The sequence below is a fragment of the Mastigoproctus giganteus genome, chromosome 10 (genome assembly GCF_048544385.1).
Source record: "Mastigoproctus giganteus isolate SK-2022 chromosome 10, ASM4854438v1, whole genome shotgun sequence".
Classification (NCBI taxonomy): domain Eukaryota; kingdom Metazoa; phylum Arthropoda; class Arachnida; order Uropygi; family Thelyphonidae; genus Mastigoproctus; species Mastigoproctus giganteus.
This window is the reverse complement of record NC_143584.1, coordinates 185,684,032-185,708,071: the sequence shown is the minus strand read 5'-3', so window position 1 is coordinate 185,708,071 and position 24,040 is coordinate 185,684,032. Positions and strand designations below refer to the sequence as shown.

At 40.0% G+C, this 24,040-nt stretch overlaps 1 protein-coding gene across 2 annotated transcripts; it reads left to right on the top strand.

Annotated features, from left to right (window-relative positions):
* Nucleotides 1-1,963: 1,963 nt before the first annotated feature.
* Nucleotides 1,964-14,520, top strand: LOC150079632 (polyprenal reductase-like). 2 transcript variants are annotated; one of them, XM_090383535.1, is made up of 3 exons: nt 1,964-2,137; nt 8,617-8,751; nt 14,025-14,520. In XM_090383535.1, the coding sequence occupies exons 1-3, from the start codon at nt 2,125-2,127 to the stop codon at nt 14,285-14,287; spliced, it is 411 nt and encodes a 136-aa protein (XP_090239661.1). In that variant the 5' UTR covers nt 1,964-2,124; the 3' UTR covers nt 14,288-14,520. The 2 variants fall into 2 exon arrangements, with proteins under 2 accessions (XP_090239661.1, XP_090239663.1); XM_090383537.1 differs by lacking the exon at nt 1,964-2,137 and adding an exon at nt 6,111-6,153.
* The last annotated feature ends 9,520 nt before the right edge of the window (nt 14,521-24,040 follow it).

The following is a 24,040-nucleotide window of genomic DNA, read 5'->3' as shown; positions in this document are numbered from 1 at the left end:
AACATAAACTTCCTCCACAGTTAAGGACAACTGAAATGAGCAGTTTGATAAAACCTCACAGGCTTCCCACGCTGATTAAGGTGAAACGCCTTACCACAAATGTAAAAATGATCACTGGCAAGATTTCGTCACCATAATTCTGGAACCTGTACTCTTGGAGAGTCCCCTCAGCCTTCCCTCAGAGCGACTCCAACTCTGTGCCCACATCTCAGCCGTCTCCACCTATCCGATAGGTTTCTGCCATTTCAGCTACTTTCATGTGCCCAGTCTTTGGATGCTGACCTTAATAATTTTTCTTGTGAGAGGGAATACAGACGCCATATCCTTAAATTGTACTTCCTGTCCCTGATCCATCTCCTTGAAGCTCGCCTTAATGCGGCAAGCCAGCAATATGACATGATGAAGGCTTACTAAACTTTCAGTTTTCCACCTATACATATTTTCGACCTATGTATATTCTTTATGCATTCCTTGTAGCCGTGAAGTGCAATTTATCCATTTGTATTAGTCAACGTTGGTGAAGTCAACGCATATTAGAAGAAACAGTTGGAATACACTAGTAATAAACAATTAGCATGAAATATCACTGTGAGACCAAGAGTTGGAATCAGCAATGGAACACTTCGAATTCGCTTTTATTTGCTTTTCACTCAATTTCAATTGCTAAAGCATAAATATGAAGCAATTACAGAGCGCCATAACGTCAATTCAGTCAGAAACTTAACCCATGACGTTGCGTTAAGAGAACGCGAATTTTCACACAGAATTTGATATCCAGGTTCATCTATAGCAGTACACCTCAGAAGTGCTGAATATCTCACCTTCAACCACTTGAAGACCACTGGAATTCATCAACAGCCAAGTGTGCTCTCTGACGACGGTGTGTTATCTTTCTTTGTGAGAAGAGGGGGCAGATTGCTATGGGTAGAACTCCGTAGAAAGTTTGGAGAAGCAAGAATAACGTCTTCTATGCAAATTTCCATCATATAGTGCCCTCGTGGATGGAAAAGACCTGAGTTCGAGTCAGTCCTGTCGATAACGTGGGGAATTTTTATTGGCCTAGTTCACAACGTGGAACAGTTAGTCGGTGAGGCGATGGTAGCATGCTTTTTTCTCCCAGAACCTCGAGTTTTCGTCCAGCGAACAGAAATCAACATCAGATAAATTTACAGACAGTACATACATGGATAAATATGGCCTTAATCCCTAACGCTCCTAAAGCCCTACTACAATAAGAACAACAACTATCGTATGGTATGTTTTCAAGAATTTTGTAATGCAGATTCCACTTTTCTCTCTAATCGCTAACTGTGGTAATGACAGACAACCCCATGTCTTCTAATTTCTCACCTAATTCTCGCATTTCCAAAGATTATCTCTTAAAAAAAAAACGTATATTTATAAATGCTATATAGTAATGGTTAATTAAATCATCTATTAACTATAATAAAAACAACCAAAAGTAAATAATTTAAAAGCATTCAAGATTTATATTCCAAAATCAAGTTGGGCGCTCAATATTTTTCATGTGAATGTACATTGAAGATTCTTTCCACTAGAGAAAGTATTGGCCTCCAGCGATTTCTCAGAAATATGGAACTTCGCCATTATGAAAATTTAAGTTTTCCAAACGATTACTTATTAGCTGATGATGTTAAACATGTTCCAACATATTACTGGTTTGATGTGAATCTGTGGCTTGTTGAATCGTTGCTACCAGGAAATTGTGGTCCGTAATATCGTCAGCAAAGGGAATAATCATAAATTACTTTACTGAAATAGGTGGACAAACGAGGAAAAATGTCGTAATTTCGTACCAAATCCTTGTCTTTTCTGATGACGTGTGTCTTTCGTGACAACACGAGACGCGGTTAATCTTTCGCAACTATTCTTATTGTATTTCGCTTTTGAGATCGGTCTTTTCAGCGTCATCATTTGGAGTCAAAGCGGCACCGAAGATGGAGTTCAGTCTTTTGTGTACGATTTGGTTGTTTCAAATATTTCTCGTTTCACTTGCTGGAATTCATCTGTTGGTGTTTCCTTTCGTTTTACCACAGTTCCTGGTGAATAGTTACAAATATAGCAAACAGAGGGAGCCAGGTGCGAAATTCTGGCAGGCGATGGATGTTCCAAAAAGGTATGTTTCTGATTCTTTTAGGCCTTACTGAACTTAGATATTTTCCACGCTTATGTATTCTTCAAACACGTTAGGGGCATAGTGCCCGATTACACTGTCTGAAAACCTAATCGAAAATATATAAAGCCTTTAGTAGTTTTAAAAAATCAAGGAGTGGTGTACATAGATCCAGATTATAATAATCTACTAATACCAACAAGACGTTTATAGGGGAATCCTCCAGTCAGGAATTTTAATTTGGAGACAGATTGGGCCTGAGTCTATGTTATATATTTTGGGGCTTTATCCTGCAGCAAAACTCAAATCTAGTTTCTGCTGGAATCTAGCCAGTTTTATTTGGTCTATACGGTAATCATAATGTGTTTCTTTTTAACTGGGATATATTTGTACTCTATTAATCCCAAACCACCGCAGAACTCGCTCGTCGAAACTGGTGCCATGAACATGTGACCCCCTTCAACATTAGAGAAAGGGACACTTACGGTGGAGGCGCTTTTCTCGTGTGGGGTGAAATAATGATCGACGGCCGCATCCCTCTTCATGTTCTTGATAGGGATTTTGTAACTGCTAAAAAATCCTCGAACCCTATGCGATGCTTTTTAGGGGTGCGGTTGGCCCAGATTTACTTTTCTTGCACGACAAACGCACTGCAGACAGAGCTCAAATGGCAGAGAAATATCTTGAAACTGAAGATATCCAGCGACAGCCGTGGCCAGCACGATCATCAGACTTAAATCGAGTCGAACATGTGTGGGATACCTTTCGGCGCCATATTACAGGCATACAGCCAACTCTTCGATCACTTGGTGAGCTAAGGTCTGTGTTGGTAGAAGAATGGGATTTGTTTTCACACAATCTTGTAAACACCCTTATGTGAATCCGGGTATAATAAACTCTAACTACTCTTGGGAAGTAATATGAGTAAGGTCATTCATACATTGCCTTACCGTTAATATCCGGAATTGTTAATCGACAAATAATCTTTATTTCCAGAAAAAAATGTGTGCTGAAGCCTTCAGCCTTGATGACAACACTGCTCTGATTTGAACACTCTCCACCACCTTTTTGTAAATGTCCATCTTTTTGTAAATATCGTTCGACCTTCAAAGCGACCACCATTTGAGATCTGTTTTTTGGGCGGTCTCTCTTCACACGCACCCAAGGATACAAGCCTTTCCAAAGGTTCTCTATAAAGTTGCAGTAAGGGCTCTCTGGATTGACCATCTTACTATTTGAAGCTCGTGTCCTTGCACCAGTTCTTAACAAGTTGTGGTCTAAAGAGCCAAATGCCATGGACCAGTCAATGTGACATCAATCCAGTTTTCGACATCGAGTTCAGTAATAACTACCACTAGGGAACTTCGTGGTTAGTAACCACCGGGTCTTTGGAACTGTTTCAACACAGGCATTACAGATTCTTTCTGGCGCTTTCCCCTTGACCTATTTATTATTTTTAGAGGGCTTAAATATCAACAATCAGTTGGACCTAACAAATGAAAGGTCGTGCTGGAAACGAGATGGTCAGTGTTTGGCAGACCCAGTGGGATATTACTTCTTTGGGCCTCTCTACTAGAGAATTTATAATTGAGGTTTCTTTTCTTTTGTATAAAAAATTGTCTACAATGAGCCTCCAAACTTCATTTATTATATCTTGCCACGGATTTATGAACGAGAAACTATAAATTTGGTTTATGACATAGACCAAATGTTTATGTTCATGCGGGTCTAAGGAAAATTGGAAACACATTCTTCACGAATATAATCTGCAGGATGACTTAAGGGTTCTATTAATCTCTTCTGTTGGATATTAGACGTCTGGTCAAGAATCTACTTTCATCCAAAATTGAAATTCGTTTCAAACATTGCAGAACTTTGCGAAGGAGGTGTTTGCTAAATGTTTAACACTAAATACAAATCACATTTAATATAAGCACTTCTACTAAATATTTGAAGATTATCAGAATACTCGAAGTTATAGAGATCTAGTTATAATAATAGAAGAAATTGGTAAAACTGGCAGAAGTAGGAACCAAAGAAACAGGAGGAAACAGGCGCACTTAGGATTTGTACTTAGTATGACTATTAACTACAAATTCTAACTGCGCCTCTTTCTCCTGTTTCTTTGGTCGTCACTCCTTATTCCAGTTTTACTAATCTCTTCTATTATTACAACTGGATCTCGATAACTGAATATAAACTTTGGATTTGAATTGATTACCTGAAGACCAACCTTGTGCTAAATTGAACTCATGACGAGATTCTGTAGATCACAATTTATGAACTGTTTGAATATTATTATTAAAATTTGCATATATCTTATCTAGTACTTATCTAGTACAGATAAGTATGTCTATTCCAGTGGTCTTTTTCCGCTGACCTAGGCCATCAGGGATCTGCCTACATCTACAGGTATTGTACTTTCTCCTGTGGGTTTTTTTTTTTTTTGATTTGGTAGTTGTTGGCGCATCGGCTTCTGTGGCCATATTGCACCTCCCAAAGTTTTTGCAGTACTTTGATCCAAACCCGAGGCGGGAATCAAACCCGCGACCTTTGGGTTGCCGGGAAGGTACTTTACCCACTCGGCTACTCCTGTGGGTGTCGGTTCTTGTCTTTGACGGTTCTTGTCTTTGTCTAAGAAAAGTCCTCATAAATCTCACACAGGACACCAGTGCCATCCTAATCATCTGTTTAGAATCACAATCTACCAATTAAATTGTAAATGTGCTTGTCCAAAGACAGTGGGTGATATGTCGTAATCCTAAATATTACTGAGGTGATACCACTTGAAGGATTTCACAAGAACAGTTAACTGTTTATATTTGAAAATTGAAGCGTGGGAGAGTACAGTAATCTGATAAAAGGAGAAACATGGGTAGCCTGACGATTTTCTTTTATTAATAATAACCTTGTTTTTTGTACACTGATTACCAAATTATTATTGTGTGTCCAGCTGTGTAAGTCAGTTATCATCCGTGCAAGATTTCTATCTTCTGAGTATTATATCATCTATATTATTGAGAGAGATACCATAACTAGTACCCATTAACCTAATTAAATGTTGTCGAAGCACAAACTATGATTCTCTCTTATGTGGAATCGGTTTGTGGGCAATGTTGATTGGATCACCATCCAACAATTTGTACCGATTGATCCTTATATCAGTTATATGTACTTAATTTTTCATTGGGCAATTTCCTGATTGGTTCCGATCAAATTTTCTGTCTCCAGCCATGGTGATTTCTACTTCTCTTTCTCCTCCCATAGACATCACGTTAAGTAAGCCAGGCTGTCTCAGTATTCTCATTTTCTTCACTCTGGAAGCCTTAACTCGAAATTTACTGAGAAGTTAATGAACATTTCAAATCTAGGCCTTTATGGTGCTATCTGAATCAGCCATTCAGATCTCCAAAGATTCCTATGTTAAGTAATGATTCAAATGGCTTCGTCAACTTCATACAATTCAAATGGCTTTGTCCTGTTCGAACAGGTAATCTTTTTGACAAACATTTTTCGAGACTTTTTTCTCAAAAACATTCGAATACCAATTGATGTCCAGTCAGCCATTTCTGGTCTAAGAAATTTCACTGCTCCTGGTCTTTCAACTCACCCTGCTCCTGGTCTTTCAACTCACCCCGCTCCTTTCTTCAAGAAAGATAGCTCCTCATTCTCAAACACAAACACATTACAAACACTTCAATTACTATCTCAGACTTGCAATCTTCTCGGTTGTATTAAGTGTTCTTCCTCCACTTTTAAGAGTGACAAAGTTATAATTAATACTCATGTTAATATGAATCTATCCATCTTACTCTTCTTAATTTTACCTACTTCATGATTAATTCCAAATTATAAACCTTTTCTTTTCAGGTTTTACCGACATTTTTATCTATTTGCTTCTTTCTTTCATTCTTATCTGACGTTAAGCTTGTTCGAAGTGTATTTTTGGCATCGGCCTGTTCCTGCTTTAGTGGATGGAATCCTTAATGTCTTCACTATTCGCCAACGATCAGCGTCAGGTGAGATACTGAACCAAAATATTAAATGACAATCCTATAATCTTTTACTGATGCTAAAAGTTTCTGAGAGAAGAAAAGTTGAAAATTAAAACTTAAGATCGTTTGTCAAACTGACTGATGACATTATTCATTCTATCATTTCTTTCAGTTACAGCAGAATCAGCAACGTTGGTAATGGTTCTTATGTTTCTCCACGTGTGCAAAAGACTTTATGAGACGTGCTGTGTCGCTGTATTTTCCGATGTTCGTATGTCCCTCCTCTATTACTTTGGTGGTTTCTTGTACTACTTTTCAATGAGCCTTTCTATTATAGCGGAGGCACCAGGTTTTGTTCAATCTAAGAATTTGTAATTTTAATTGTTTTTATCTTATGAAATAAAGATAGTAAAACACATTTTTTGGAAAACAATCAGAGAAAATATGAATAGATGAACCTATATAATGGCGAGTTAGGTTGACGAGGTATTGATCGAATTTGCAGTGGTCCAGAAAGCTCTTTCTACGTCTTAGGGACCCACATACATACGCAATTCTTAAAACACCACGTCAGTGACAACATTATATACCGCAAGAAGAACTGTGGCTTCGAGGTTGCACTTACACAAACTCATCCATACCGATGACAAAACCATCATGACTTTTCCATTATAGTTGCATCCTTCTTTTCTTCTACTCATGTATTGATGATATTGGTAAAATACCTTCTACCATTCCAAATACAGTTCATTCAATGGCTCTTGTGGTCTTCCATAAAAAGGATGTCAAAGAATTTTGAACAGCGTTGCTCAACCACCAACTCCTAAACTATCTAGAGACCTTCCATCTGACCCGCGATCGCCAGTATGGATTCCACCAGTGTCCATCCACTGGTGATGTACTTAGTTATGTTAGCTAGCTATAAAAAAATTCAATGGGAAAGGGTGGTGAAATTCCAGCGGTTGCACTTGACATTTCAAAGGCTTTCGATCGTGTTTGGCGTAAAGTTCTTCTAAATAAGCATCCATCTTATGGTTTGACAACTGTTTTTTTGTAATTGAGTATCCAGCTTTCTCTCTGACTGCCCACTGCGGGTGATGGTAGATGACTGTGTCTTCAATTTCTCCACTATTGCTGATGTTCTCCAAAGTTCAATTCTTTCTTCCAGTCTTTTCCTCTTGTATATTCCCAAGACCTTCTTCCGTTGATCGGAAATCCTATCCATAGTCTTGCTGATGATGGCACATTTCATTACACCTTCCATTTTGAGAAATCTTGCCCTGCTCAATCAGCTTCAAATTCTGGAAAATCTGCTATCAATTTCTTAAATGCCGATATTCAGGTAATTCTCCAGTGGGGCAAAGACAACTTAGTTGATTTCAACCCTTCTAAAACTCAGTCTTGTCTTATATCTCGCCAAAAGGATTCTTCTGCTCCTATGCTTACTTTTGGTGACACTCCGATTTCTAGGCAAAATGATATATCTCTTTTGGGGATTACCCTGACTTCTAATCCCTCTTGGCATAAGCACATCCCAACCACTCAGGATTCGTGATGTCCAGTACTATAATCATTATAAAACTCAGTATACTTAATAAGCATTTTAATTAGCCAATTTTCATTTATTAAGATAAATAAATTAAATTAAACGTTATATTAATTGAAATTATAAATCTATATTTGAAATTAATTTAATGCATTAAATTCTAGTTATGAATTCTGATTCGTACACTAACTGGTCAAAAAGTTAGAAACCTTCATTCAATATCTAGTGGGGCTACCTTTCGCCGGAATTATATTCCGTACACGTGATGACATGGGTTCTACAAGTTCTGTAAGACACTCTGTCTTCAGATTTGACCTATCTTCCATCAGGATATTTGTCAGCTGCTGTTTCATAGTCGTGACTTGATGTTGGTAGCCCCACTTGAGTCGAATCATTCGTATTTTTACTGAAATAAGTAGCTTTTGCATAGCCACACGAATACCAAGTTCCAGATCCTTCAACTCCTGCACATACTTCAGTTAGAAATGGGTCTTTTTTGTCTGGATTGAATTTTTGAGTCATTTACCGCACACTGGACTCTTCTGACGGGCAATTAGCTTTATATTCCTGGAATCTCCTTCTTGAGTATCGATTTTCTCAATTGTGGCTCTTACTAAACGTGCTCCTGCAATAACACCTTTTTGAAAACGAGAACAACCACTCGTTTTTCCCTGGATCGATTCAAGAGTCCCACGAAAGTGTATTTATTTGATACTAAGGAGCTTGTGATCATGTCATGTGACAACTAATATTTGCATACCGTATGTATAATTATCTGTTAACCCCAATTGCAAAAGGTTTCTAGGTTTTTGGGCAGTGAGTGTGTACTGGATACGGTCTGTGATTAACTTAGATCCGTGATTAGCGTTACACTTGCAATAAACCTTTTACTAATTGATCTATGAAAATGTTTGGTTAAAATCTATCTTTCTTGTTCTTAGGTGGTCCTCATACGGTTCAATTTAGGAACGGTGTTTCTTGGAAGCAAGTACTTGGTGTGCTCATCTTTCTGTGGGCTTTTAGACTTCAGTTTCAAAGTCACCGGATCTTGGCCGGCTTACGTAAAGACCATAAAAGTAAGTACCATTTGCAGGCGATACATTATTTGCATAATTCTGTTGTACACAGTGGAATATGGCGTGAGAAAATGGTATGTATTACTCTGGTGTGCAAAACGTAAGGACCAACGCTATTTCTAAAGGTTACAACCACAAAATCGAACGAAACAGCCTGTGGTGATTTGCATAACTGTAATCGTTCAGTAGAAAGCTGGTGCACATGCAAAAATTTGAATCGTGATGAGAGGGCTCACATAAATAAATAAAAGCAGCAGTTCACCAGTTATATGCAAATTACTGAATGGTGAGCACGATTGTTACAAACATTCGATTGGTTTCATACAGTGCTGTAGACAATGAAATGGCCATAGTGGCATAGTGTTTTGTGGAAGGCGCCACCGGTGGTTTCCCACATCTGCACCATGGTACTTTGTGAAGAATTTAGAGAATCACTGTAAAAGCCAGAAAAAGTGTGGTGTCTGGTTTGTGACAGAGTTGTGCTGTGTTCTGTTGTTCTGTCTCTGGCTGCTTAGCCGCAAGGCCCCTAAGGGAACCCCACGTTGCCCGCCACCACCACTGGGAGGTGAGCCAGGCTGCCCATTATACTCTGGCTGGCCTCCGCCAGGGTTGCCTGAGCTTCCTGACGGAGAAAAAAAAAAACAAATAAATAAAATAAAAAAAATAATAAATAAATAGATAAATAAAAATAAATAAATAAAATAAAATAAATAAAATAAATAAATAAAAAATAATAAAATAAAAAAATAAATAAAAAAAATAAATAAAAAAATTAAATAAAAAAAATAAATTAATTAATTTAAAAAAATAAGTAAAATAAAGTAACAGATTTTAAAAAAATAATAAAAAATAAATAATTAAATAAATTTTTAAAAAAAGGGGGGAGAGAGAGAGGGGCATAGTAAAAGAGAGGATCTGAGGGAGAATGAATTTGGGTGGGTTGAGAGGGGAGAATAAATCCACCTTAATTTAGGCGAAGTATAGGAAAGAGTGTGGGTTTAAAAGTCACAGGAGACAGGTGCCCCTGTGTAATTGCCAATGGCATAGTACCTGTAGATCCAGCAATGAGGTCAGTGCCAGCAATCCCGCACCTAGATCGATGCCAGCAGTATATCCTACCCATTTCGGGTTTGCGATGACTTTTAAATCCCGCACTCCGAGGAGTGCCAGCATCCCGCACCTTGGATGGTGCCTGCAATGGATCCTACCCTATTAGGGTTTGCATGATTATGTCTGCGTTTTTCCGGGGTAATTGGAGAGTTATCCCTCGCCGGTCCGGTTTAGTTCTTGGGCTCTGAGTTCTGCAATCTTAGCTCGCCTAAGTGAAAATGTTTCTTGCGCATAGGTGGTTAATGCCTTATAGGTATCTTCCTCGAGTAGCAGAGTGGATTCTTCATTGCGAGGGTTTCTCTGTATTGTGGTGAGGAATTTAAGCCTAATGTTGTCGTAGCTGGGGCACTCATACATGAGGTGCCCCCATGACTCCTCTTCGCCGCAGTGGCAACGTGGGTCATTCTCGATGCGGTCAGTTTTTGTTGGAAAGATCCATGGCCGGTGATGATAAAGGTCACATGGAGGCCAGGCGAAAACCACAGTGGAGGTTCTGGGTGAGTGGAACTTATGGATGGAAGGAATCGTTTTGTGATGGCCCCTTTTGTTGTAGTGTCCCAGTCATGTTGCCATATCTCTTGTAGATGTTTGGTTATCCGTTGTCTTTCCTGCCTGGTGCCGTTTGTGATGTCAAGTTGAAAATTTAGCAGTTGGGTTGGAACTCCCTTCCTTAAGTGATAAAAAAGCCCTCTTTTAACCACTTCTAAGTATAGTGGCTGACATCCAGTTAATACCTGCAGAGCAGGGTTGCTGACGGTGCGGCATGCCCTGCAAATTGAAAGGAGCATGAATCTCGGGATTGAATCCAGCTTACGTTTATTTCTTGCTAGGATGGCTTTTCGGTACCAGATGGAGGCACCGTAACACACAATTGGCACGTATGCCGCTTGGTATATCAGAGTAAGAGCTTTGTGCTTCAGCCCCCAGTCTGCCCTGCTGACCCGCCTTATCATAGCACTGTACCTTTGAATTTTGTTGGCTAGATACTTTAGGTGGTGGTGGAAGGTAAGCCGCGAGTCTAAGAAGATACCTAGGAGCTTGACTTCAGTGTGCAGCCGTATGGGCATAGAGTTTAATTTTATTGTAGGTATTTTATTGTTTTATTGTTAATTTTATTTCAGTCTTGGCCAGTAGACAACATCTGGATGAGTCTACCCGGGGTTGAATAATTGAGAAGGTCGAAGTGCGAGGAGTGTGGATGCAGAGTTCAGTATCGCCCATATCATCGTCTTACGTGCGTGGTCGGCCTTCAGAACGACAGGTACAGCTGCTTGAAGGACCAGTGGTGGTCGTCCGCGAAAAACAGTGCCCAATGATGACCGCTATATACGCCTACAGGCCAAGAAGAGCCGACACCAGACATTGGGATCCATTGCAAACCAGCTGCACAGGACGGAGGATATGAGGGTTACTGTGGGCAGCCAACTCCACAAAGGTAGACTGTTTGCCCGAGGCTAGTACGCTCTGTCCCTTTAACACTGGCCGATCGGAGACACCGTTTACAGTTGTGCATCGAACACAAGGACTGGACAGCAGCGCAATGGGGTTAGGTACTCTACCGATGATAGTAGATTCAGTCTCAGCAGCGATTCTGGACATCAGCTAATCTGGCGAGAGGTTGGCACACGGTATCACCCCGCAAACATCACTGAAAGGGATCGGTATGGCAGTCGAGGCGTTCTCTTGGATGGACGTATACAACTCCAGATACTGGAAGGCAGTACTGTAACCGGTGTACGCTACTGTACTGAGGTAATTCTTCCCCATGTGCGTCTGTCCCGAGGTGCCATTGGCCCCCGAGTGTTTATGGATTATAACGCCCAGTTCGTCTTTATGGATTATAACGTCACACCCCATCGCACTGTTGATATGCTTTTGGAAAGTGAGGACATTGTTCGTATAGATTAGCCTGCCCGTTTCCATCGATCTAAATCCCATCGAACACATATGGGACGCTCTGGGGAGACGCCTATCGGCGCGTCCACACCAAGCAGAAAATGTTCACCAATTGAAAATGGCGCCTGACAGAGGAATGGACGATGTTACCGCAAGAACTTATCAACAACATTGTTCTAAGTATGGAGAGGCGGTGCAAAGTCTGCCTCGACATTAGGGTGGCCATATCTCCTACTGAGGACCACCACCTCCCTTTTTTCCATCTTTGGCTGTTGTTGTTGTTATTTGGTTTATATGAGCGTTAGAAACTAAGGCCATATTGCTCCAGGGACATGCTGTGGTCATTCCCTGACCTCTCCGCATCCTCTGTATTTGGTGGTAACATGCTCGAACCCAGTCTAATCAAGAAGCGTGTGCTACGCACTGCTGCTCCTGCCCACCTGGCTACAGAGGCGCCCCTCCATCTTTAGCAGTGATGCATCTGTATCATGGCATCCAGTGGTATGTTGCCATTTTTGAATCAAGTCACTCTGTACCGTTTTGTTTTTCCGTTGTTGTGTCGGTGTTGTTTCCTTCATCATTTCTGTTCCACACTCCTATGAGAAGCTACTCGTGAAAACCTGCCTGACTGTTCTTTAAGTTTTGCACACCAGTGTATTATGGACTGCACTACTTAATACACAAATATACACAGAACTTAATCTGAATTACGCTTCACTCCCCTTCATTCTCATTCAAACAAAATTCTTCAATAATTCTTGTATAATTCTTCTAAGGTTTTATCATCAGGGAAAAGAAATAAGAAAGCTTAAAATTTTAGACTGCCTCGTTTCTTTTGTCCTGATGATGCAGGTGCAGGCCTTTTCCGACGTGTTGCCACAACTGAGGTAATGCGTTATTGTCCAGGACTTATAGATGGACCTCAGCTCCATGGTATTGTGCAAAACACTCAATGATGTAAGAAAGCCATAAAACAAAGTCCAGACCATCACGCTGCTTTCCTTAAACTTCGTTGTTGGAACGATACAGCTCAGCAGGTCGCTTTTTTCCGGACAGGTGTCCGTCCCAGGAACGATCGTTACACTGAAAGACCATGTATCGTCACTCCAAAGCACAGCTTTCCATAGGTGTATGGTCTAAAAAAAGCGGGCCTTAAACCAAGCTAGTTAGCGCCTGGCACACTCAGGCTGAATAGGCTTTGTTCACGTGTGCCTGACCGTGGTCGGACAGACATCAACAAACCCATATCGTGTAGCGTCCTCTGTAGTATAATGGCGCTGATATGCATCCCACTCTGCAGCACCTGTTGATCCTCAATGAGGATCAACAAGTGCTGCGGCAACGTAAACCATTGTTCTGAGAGGATGATTCTCTTCAGCGCTCTTATTTCATGTTCCACTAACACCAGAGGTTCACTGGGTTGTGTCTTGGCAATTTCAGCACCAGTCCGTTTCCATTTGAAGATCATATCATCAATTGTCCACTTAGGTTTCTTCAGTGTCATTGAAATGTTATTTGCAGACCAACTGCCTATGTGGCACCCTATTATCATTACACGTTGGAAGTATGTTAACCCCATAGATGGAGGTATTTTGCATTCACAATCGTACTACTGTTCCCAAGAAGGTCTACGAGCATATTTATAGTTGTCTCACAAATGGTGCTTTGATAGGATGTGATCAATGGAGTGGAGAATGTCCAAATATTAATGGCACTGTAGTGCATTGGGTGAATAGTTTTGTCTTTTAAGGAAAACGAAAATGCTTTACTACCACAGCACCTAGCATTATTTGTTTAATTACTTAATTCGTACCTAAAGCCATTTGTAATAATCAAAGTGATCCTTCCGATTGTGGTCAATAAATTGAATGTTGTGATAAATGGTGCTGCCACCTATCGGCGAAATAACTAATCAAAGTCTTAGGCCCCAGCGTTTTAGTAACTATTGCTGCCATCTGTCGGCGTAATAACTAATCAAAGTATTATGATTCAGCTTTTTGGTAACTGGTGCTGCCATCTATCACCGAAATAACTAATCAAAACAATAAGCTACTTTGAATAAGTAAATTTTTATTTTTATTGCTTTTAAAACACTTATTTCATGAATATGATTAACTTTCTGTTCATTCCTCACTCTTTGTTAATAGTATCCTATAATGAAACTCAAAAGATGTTTATATGTCGTACTACTTTACTTTGGCACATACTGTACACATTACCAATTATTTAAAGTAGACTGTATGTAATTATTTTATTTTCTTTCTTAGGTAAATCTGTGGTAACCTTGAAGCATACAATACCGTATGGAGGCTGGTTTGAACTTGTCTCGTGTCCGCACTACACTGGAGAAATTGGAATGTACCTGGGAACTAACCTCGTTTTCGAAGGATGCAGCTTCACCTGGAATTTGGTGTGCGTACTTATGATATTAAATCAAGTAATAATGGGACTCGTTGCCCATGAGTGGTACAAGAAGAATTTCCAAGATTATCCAAAAGAACGCCGTGCTGTGATACCGTTCATCGTGTAGAAGGTTGTATTTCATCTTTGAGTTGTGGAGATCAAAGGAAGAATGACAGTATCTTGAAAATGAAACTTACAAACCAACAGATTTACGAATATCAAGGACTATTCCGTGGGTATCGCAAGAATGGTTAGAAGATATCAAATGTGGTTGGTAGAAACTGGGATTTTGAAATTTGAGTTTTTTAAACAAACATTGTAATTCCCCAAAATGTAGTTTTCTTTGGAGACTATTGTCAGGGAAATGGGGAACCATGGACACAATTTTCATGATATTGTAAACAATTATTATCTTTTATAGGCACAAAAGGTGATATTGTTCAACGTAATGATATTAATGATAGATAATTTGAGAGTTTTCTTGACATGTACGAGGTGAATTTGAAAGTGTCTGAAATTTGGCCCAGATGACACGATAGGATCGAGTACATAATGAGAGAATTGTGAATCAATTCCGCTGGAAGCAAATTGCGCAATATTCATGGGGTTGAATTTTCTAATACGGTTTCTACTATGGTTTTGTAAATGTCCTCCAATACAATTCAATACAAGAACTGATCAATACTGATCATGATTTTTTCCACAATCTACATTTATTAATCATCCAAATTTTCATAATCCTTTCAAATAGTCTCCGTTTGATGAAATCACTCACTCCAACGTTTCCGTAATGCAGCATCTAATCCGCCCACCTGCGTGCAGTTGAGTAACCATCCGTTGCAGCTCATCTTCCGATAAACCTCCACGAGAACTTGCTGTTGCTTAGGTGTGGGTAGTCTTGGAACCGAGCCTGTAACATGAATTAAATGCCAGAAAGAGAAATAATTCAGACTGGCGAAATACCGGTACGTGTCTTAGCTACAATATCATTTTCTTAAGGCACTCAATATTATCAATCTCAAAAAAGATTATTATCTGATCACTTTTTGGCTTAATCAAATTCTCAATTAATTTGCGTCTTATTATTGTCCAGTTATATTTAGTTTCACCCATCCTTAAATAAAACCTTTATATCCTGGAAATTTTATGGGCTTTATCCACGGAGTGAATAAAGACCATAAACGTTCATTCCAACGAACATACTCCATTCCAAGATACCACCAACAGCTGTTTGAGCCAGGGACATGAGAAATCAGGATGCAGAGTTTCATTAGGTTCGCGCCACACTTCACCCTGCCATTCGTTTTAAAAAGAAAAGTAAATCGACGCTTATTAGACCACATGATCTTTTTCCACTGTTCCACATTTTTCTCGAGCCTGCTGCACGGTCAGCACCCACGCCGTGCAGGCCCTAGGCGGGCGGGCTCGCTCTCTGTACCTGGATGTAGTGCGATCTGGCGTCCTAACCAACCTGACTAGAGAAAAAGCTACCACCTTCCGAGATTTCAGCTCAAACACAGCAAACAACCACAAAATGGAACCACACCCGACGTTTGACCGAATACTTACATGAACTCTGGCAGCAACGCTGTAATGACAGCACAAAGGGCGCCATTACCAAAAAATTCATTCCAGACTTCAGAAAAACTCACCCAGAAATGCCGGTCTGGCTTTCCCCAGGCCTACTGTCCTCATACATACTCATACTTAACAGACAACCCGCTATGCTTCTGCGGGCTCCCAGCTGGGAGCACCTAATGTATACTTGCCCAATCTACGAAGCCCTAAGATATGCATTAATTACCAAAATACACTTTAATCCAAAGGACCAAGAGCATTACCTCTTGGAATCCAGCGAGACCTATAATGCCCTTACCAACTTCCCACAGGGACTCTGTTACAGACGAACGATCCTCCCACCGCCATAATCTTGGCTTATATTACCACTGTACATCAGAACTGAGGACAGAGCACAATCCTAACAGCGAATTCCAACACAAAGGACTCTCCATATACGAGAACCCTAACGTGGGACCCCTGATCCCATGAATGTCACATCGGAACAGACAAACGTCTACTGGTGTCTGATGTCAAGTATGCAGGGATGGGCTCCCTCTGGGACCTCCTCCAAAGACTAAAGAATAAACCATTTTAAAATTTACAATATGAAACCAAAGGTGGGACTTTGTCCCAAAGGAAGGCACAGACAGGACGTCTCTACTTCTGAAGGAACAAAGGGCCACTCCACCAACAAAAACTCCAGCAATGAACCCAAGTACAGAATCCTGTTTTTTCTACGGAATACTAGACTATCTCCCAACATAACCTCATTACTACTGACTCTCGGACGGGACTCCCCAGTCTCCCCCCCCCTTCAAAACCTGGATATGGATTACTATGGTGGCCTTGATATTGAGACGCATATTAGCGACTCTCAATCCGCTTTCCCTTCAGTGAATCTTTCTTTCCAACTCCTCCGGGCGGGAGGAGAGGTTCCCCTCTTCTTGCCTCCCCAAATTTACACTCTGGTGGAGCATGGGCATGCCCTACTTAAGAAAAAAAGCGGTCACTTTGACTATCGATCCCCTTCTTCAACCCCCCAGTCTTCAGTCTCCCCTCCCAATACGTTCTCTTACACATCGTTCGTCCCACATATCCAAACTTAAATTACAACAAAATTTTGCCGGAACTTTTAAGCTCCTAGGACTCGTCCTTTCAGCGTACAACCCCACGCAGCGCTCTTTAACAAAATCTTACCTAAATCAACCGCGATCACTTGAACCTTTTTTTTTTTTTTTTTAGGTCTTTTCCACTGAAATCCCAGGAAAGTAGGTGGTAGGACCTGCCAGAGTATCACTTACTGGTAACACCTGGCTAGCCGCCACGTGGCGGGGTATTGGCAATACCGGTTCCCAATAGGGGCCCGGCGTCCAATAAGCCAGAGGAACAATGGGTACAACATCTTACAGAACCCGACCCACACACTTTTAAATATCTGGCTTGACAGTGTTCTGTTTCCGATACAACGTGCATATGCGGAGATGGGAGAAACTCCAGGTGCCGTCTGACCCGAATATACCTTTTACCTTATATTCCACATTCTTGGCGTTGGCAGCACTTCTCCAATCGAATCTCTCAAATCAAATTTTTAACGAAGGACGCTGCCTTCGTGTAAACAGACGAATACAAAATCCAAGATTCTTCAATTCCAGTCGCATAATTCAGTTGTAAATCTGTCTCTCTTTGATTGAATTAAGATTTTCAGTCGTTAAGGCACATTGGAACTTCCTCCTCTGACGCACAATTCACGTTAAATTTCTGTGGTCCCTTCCTTGGGTTAACGGTTTTCTGTCGCATTTCTTCCTTTTAAAGCTGAGTTCTTCTTTTGTCTTCCGCTCATTGTATACTTTTCAGATGGTCATATTCGACACGCCAATGATTTCTTTGTTTTCTTAACTGCTCCTCTTAATTTTTGTCCAACTTTCTTAAAAAACACATTTCTTAAAATCGAAAAGATCACCTGTCTTACTAAAAACCAGATCGACTGTGAAGGCCGAGGTTATTGAAAAGTTTTAAGCGCATCAGCAACTTTGACCTTATTGCGCCTTATATACTGTCAGCGGATTGTCTTTGTGTTCTGTGGGCGATTTGCCAATTTGCTAGACTATAAACCCGACTTTAAGAGAAAACATATCATGTCCCATTGAAAAAGACCCATAAAAATTCCTGGTCATTGATGGGAATCAAACTCAGGTGTTTTCCTAACAGTATGGAGAGAACGGCAATTGCACCAACTGTGCGTCCCACGAGGGTGAAGCTCCACAAAAAAAAAGGTGGAGTATTTATCTGATACCAAGGAAGTTGTTCTGAAACAATGTGATAATCTATTTGTACACCGTAAGTTTAATTATCTGTTTATACCGCCATCGTGGGTAGCAGAGTTGTTACCACCTTCACTTTGGATTACTATTTATGACAGAAAAATCATCATAATCCATCACCGGGTGGAAAAGACCTGATTTCAAATACTCCAATTACACAAGGAATTTTTAAGGATCTTTTTCACAACGTGGGGAAAAGCGGGTTTTTCATCCGGAAAACAGCAAATCTACAGAACACACGCAATTTACATTCATAATACATGCGGCGCAATATGGAGTAACGTGAAGATGCGCCTAAATTCTACAACAATAACTGCTAATACCAATTGCAAAAGGTTTCCAATTTTTTAGCCAATGATAGCGTGTGGTGGCCTAGTGTTCTCAAGCGCACCAGGGAATCAGAGTGCTTAATTGATTTGTACAGGTGTCTCACCAACAACTTTGAGCACAGAAAGATCTCTATAAAAATGCCATTGTATTAGAAAGGAAATTACGAGGGGATGTTGCCAATGATTCATCCGGGGACCTGCGGCTTGGAACATGGTTCTGTAAGATCTGAAAATCTTACAAAAATAAAATATTTTTTTTGACTTCTGAAGTTAGTTTTCCTTTTTGGATTCTTGCCGTTGGGAGAAATGTTAATAGCGTCAGTTCAATAAACAAGAATTATCCAGTAAGGATTGTAAAACTTAAAAGGTTGGAGGAACGAAAACAGAAAAATTAGCTTTAAATCCGTCAAAAACAGAAAACTGACGGAAAATACTATAGCAAGCCCAGCAGGTGGTACGGCGCAACAAGTTTATGAGGGGTCACGCACCGGAAACGCATATGGCTAAACGCACACACAAGCCTCTAAAAATAGACGCGATGGTCTCCAGTGACACATTTGTGGTTTGTCTGTAGTGCTTTTGAGACAAGCTGTGATGACACAGAAGGAGTTGTTTTGATGCATTCGGCCTACATGAAAGAGCTCAACGGATGTTAACAGGTAGGAAATAAAAAGGAGAGGGGTATTGTGAATCACGTGCCACAAGGCTGGCTGACCTGCCAACAAATGAAAGGATAAAAATGAATATAGGAAGGAGGAGATTGGGTAGAACACTGTGGAGAGGCGTGACAGACTGGTAAGAAAAATTTGTGGATGGAGACGGACGAAAAAAGAGTGTCAGTGAGTTGGGCAGGAGGAAAAGAGTGAGAGAGTGTCAGTGAGTTGGGCAGTAAGATGAGAGTGGGTCAGTGTCAGTGAGTGGGGCAGTAAGATGAGAGTTGGAGAAGAAAAGAAAGGAATGAGTTCTTTTAGATAGAGCAGCCGGTGGAGAAAAGTGGCTAAGTTTTAATGTGTAGTCAGTATGAGGGGGAGATAAGCTTTAAGTGAACAGTTAAGTCGTTAATCTAATAAGTTAGTGAGAGAGGCAGTCGAGTAAGTGGAAAGATGAAGTTGAGGTGCAGAAGTCGGTCAGACAGTCAGTCAAAAGTAGATTGAGTTTCGAAGTGAGAGACGAACACGTGCCATAGAAAAGAGGGAAAATTTTCAAGATCCTTAAAGCAGATGAGGAGTCAACTCCATTATGAAGGAACGATATTGCCTGATATTCTGAGAGCAAGTACGCTGGAGCTGATGAAATCCGAAGCCGGACAAAAAGAGTACAGCCATTCTGATCAGATGAAATTAAAGCGTCCATAAAGAAATACAAAGGTATCCAGGAAGGAATCCAGCATCTTATGTCGAACGCCCCCAGTGATTGTGAGATGCGACCCAGATAGAAAGAATCCCCTACTCGCTTAGAGAAGGATGTACCGTGAAGTCTGCCAAGTTATGTAAGTAAGTGATTAGTTTGTTTAAGTAATCCCAACATCACACCGACTATAGGCACTCGATAACCAGTTTATCAGAACTTTTGATTGAACACATATGTATAAGTAGTACTTTATTGTAATGAATAAGTTAGTGAATGTTATGGACTGAAGGACATTACCCAGGGCAAGTCATATATATATATAAATAAATTTTGGAAGGGAATAGATATAAAATTTTTGATGTGATTGATACTTGTTAATATTTGGTTAAATAAGTGAATGACTAAGTATGAATTTTGGAAGGGGAATAAATAATATAAATATAACCAAATATATAAAATAACATTTTCATAAATACACTCCCCCCACAATTGGCGAAAGCAAGCCAGGATATAATTCCCAAACGGAAGGCAGTGTACCAGAATAGCAAAGAAATAAGTTAAGTCCAGTTGCTGAAACTGAGAAAAAATTCAGCTGGCGAGCCAGAATACATATCATATCGATTTAGAATTGTTGTATAATATAAAATTGAATATTGGTTGAAAAATATTAAGGTAAATAATGGTGGAGATAAAAAGTTAAGCATTGAGTTGATTATTTATATGGAATTGGATTGATCATCAGATAAATTTGCTAAGATAAGAAATTTATAGATTTAAAGTGTTAAACATTGAAACACGTTTAATTATGTATTAGTGAATTGATCACAGATTGAACTTGGATTGAGTAGATAAAGGTGAATATAAAGAAAGGAATATTGAAGTATTAGGAGTAATTAAGTGTATAGGAATTCAGTATTAGGCTAAGAGATAAGCATTTAGGACAGATTAAACTTAAAAAGGGAAATTATATTACTGTTAATTAATTTGTCAATTAAATTAAAGATGGCTACAAGAAGGGCACATAGCAGTAGGGACAGGGAAAGAACAGAAAATAATGGAAGGGAAGAATCAGTGGAAACAAGTTCTAGCATAATGAGTAACAATAATGGATCCCTTAGATTAAGTAAGTTCTTAAAAGTTTTTAGGGGCGAACCATCGGAAAGTGTAGACTATTTCCTGCGTAAACTGATAATGATAAAAGAAAAGGAAGGGCTAACAGAATTAGAGATAGTCACTATGGCCGAGTTTAAATTAGAAGGCGCAGCACAGAGAAAATATTTAGAAACTACGCAGTCCACAGAAGTTGAAACTCTCGAACAATTCGAGAAAATATTAAGAAAGCTATTCTCTGAGAAAATTACCTTCCTGGAAGGAATCAATAGGCTAAGCAACATAACACAAACCAGTCGCGAAACCATGGAAGAATACTATAAGAAGTTTAGAACAATTAAACTAAACACCGAAGTTTCCGAAAATGAAAATGGCGTCTTCTATAAAATTCTAATGGACCAGTTTTTATCGGGAATTAGAGAAAGATATAGGCGAGAAATACTTAGGAGTAAGCCAAAATCCTTAGCAGAGGCAGTACAATTGGCCGTCGAAGAGGAGAAACTAGATTCTCATGGTAGGGGGACCACTAGAAAGGACGTTAACATATTAATATCCGAAGGGGAAACAAAACCCGAAAATAGTAGGGATAGGGGAGGTGAGAGAAGGTTAGAAGGTTTAGAGAAACAGATCGCAGGGGTGGAAGCCAAATTAAACAAGTTATTAGAAGAATTTAACACCAAGAAACAAATAAAGGAAGGGAATAAGGAACAGTTAGGCGGGAATACGCGGACCTGGGGAAGACACAACCACTTAGAGGAAAACGGAGATGGAAGGGAAGGATGGAGAACTGGAGAGGCTGACAGGGGTAGAATTCGTAGGTGGTGCTATAGATGCCAGAATACAAATCACTGGGCGAGGGAGTGCTGGTACAGAGATAGGCATCACGAGAGCAGAAATGAATACTGTCACGACAGGGGCACAAATCAAAGGCAGCAAATAAGCATGAATGCTCTGCATCTTAAATGCTGGAAAAATAATTCATGTGAAAAAAGGAGCAATAAATCAGGCGGCACAAGGAGGAAGCCACACACACATAGAAGTGAGTTTATGAATAGAGAACCTATAGTTGTGGCCACCCTAGGACATAAATGGAATCATCCAAGTCAAGTCAAGTGTTATAGATGTAACAGATATGGGCATATCGCTAGATTTTGCCCAGCAAGAAGAGTACATCACAGAGATGAATATAAAGCTGATGACCCAAGAAATGAATGGAAACTGAAGAGGGGTCGGTTCTATCCATGGAGACCAGAAAACCTAAAATCCAGGCCAAGCGAAAACGAAAGTAGATCCCATAGGATCAAAGTTGGTTATCAGATGAGAGAAAATGATGATAAATGTAAGACACCGACTGCAGTGGTGGAAGCGAAAGGAAACATAAGGAAAGGCAATGAGAGGCAAGTGCAAAGAACGAGTCAAAAGTTACCGCAAAGAAAAAAAGATGTTGATAAAGTTCTGATTGCGCAGGAAGAATTAAGAAGATTAAGGAGAAAGAGAAGAATTAGAGAAAATGACGAAACAAGGCAACAAGCAGAAAACAAAATAGTGAATGTGGAATTAGTAGAATTAACAGAGAAGGTTAGGCAAAATTCAGGGCAAATAATATCTCAAAGGGAAGGGAGACTAGAAAATAAAAATAGGAAACCTCAAACGGGAGTAGCAGGACAGTGGAAAGAAGGACTTGCGAATCACAGTGCAGAAAGGGCAATTAAACTGAAAGAATCAAACAGACTCCAGCAATTATATTTAGTGGGAGGATTAATTGATGAGTACATGGGATGGGAATAGTTTTAGTAAAGCCCAAAATATACATTTAATTAATGTACTTGTATATAATTGTAAATATTTGGCATCAGAAGGTAGTGTAAAATAAGTGGTTGTATATTAGAGAGATGTAAATAGATGTAGGCGGTTAAATTCCAGGGAAGGTGATGGAGTATAAAAAAAAAAAAAAAAAAAAATGAGAAAAAAATTTTACACAGGTGTAATTTTTTTTGGGAGAGGAGCGGCAATTGTAAGATCTGAAAATCTTACAAAAATAAAATATTTTTTTTGACTTCTGAAGTTAGTTTTCCTTTTTGGATTCTTGCCGTTGGGAGAAATGTTAATAGCGTCAGTTCAATAAACAAGAATTATCCAGTAAGGATTGTAAAACTTAAAAGGTTGGAGGAACGAAAACAGAAAAATTAGCTTTAAATCCGTCAAAAACAGAAAACTGACGGAAAATACTATAGCAAGCCCAGCAGGTGGTACGGCGCAACAAGTTTATGAGGGGTCACGCACCGGAAACGCATATGGCTAAACGCACACACAAGCCTCTAAAAATAGACGCGATGGTCTCCAGTGACACATTTGTGGTTTGTCTGTAGTGCTTTTGAGACAAGCTGTGATGACACAGAAGGAGTTGTTTTGATGCATTCGGCCTACATGAAAGAGCTCAACGGATGTTAACAGGTAGGAAATAAAAAAGGAGAGGGGTATTGTGAATCACGTGCCACAAGGCTGGCTGACCTGCCAACAAATGAAAGGATAAAAATGAATATAGGAAGGAGGAGATTGGGTAGAACACTGTGGAGAGGCGTGACAGACTGGTAAGAAAAATTTGTGGATGGAGACGGACGAAAAAAGAGTGTCAGTGAGTTGGGCAGGAGGAAAAGAGTGAGAGAGTGTCAGTGAGTTGGGCAGTAAGATGAGAGTGGGTCAGTGTCAGTGAGTGGAGCAGTAAGATGAGAGTTGGAGAAGAAAAGAAAGGAATGAGTTCTTTTAGATAGAGCAGCCGGTGGAGAAAAGTGGCTAAGTTTTAATGTGTAGTCAGTATGAGGGGGAGATAAGCTTTAAGTGAACAGTTAAGTCGTTAATCTAATAAGTTAGTGAGAGAGGCAGTCGAGTAAGTGGAAAGATGAAGTTGAGGTGCAGAAGTCGGTCAGACAGTCAGTCAAAAGTAGATTGAGTTTCGAAGTGAGAGACGAACACGTGCCATAGAAAAGAGGGAAAATTTTTCAAGATCCTTAAAGCAGATGAGGAGTCAACTCCATTATGAAGGAACGATATTGCCTGATATTCTGAGAGCAAGTACGCTGGAGCTGATGAAATCCGAAGCCGGACAAAAAGAGTACAGCCATTCTGATCAGATGAAATTAAAGCGTCCATAAAGAAATACAAAGGTACCCAGGAAGGAATCCAGCATCTTATGTCGAACGCCCCCAGTGA

Bases quoted from the DNA above. Each gene is read 5' to 3' on its own strand.
- LOC150079632 (XM_090383535.1), top strand. The intron at 8,752-14,024 runs GTAAGTACCATT...TTTCTTTCTTAG, and splicing joins CTTACGTAAAGACCATAAAA to GTAAATCTGTGGTAACCTTG.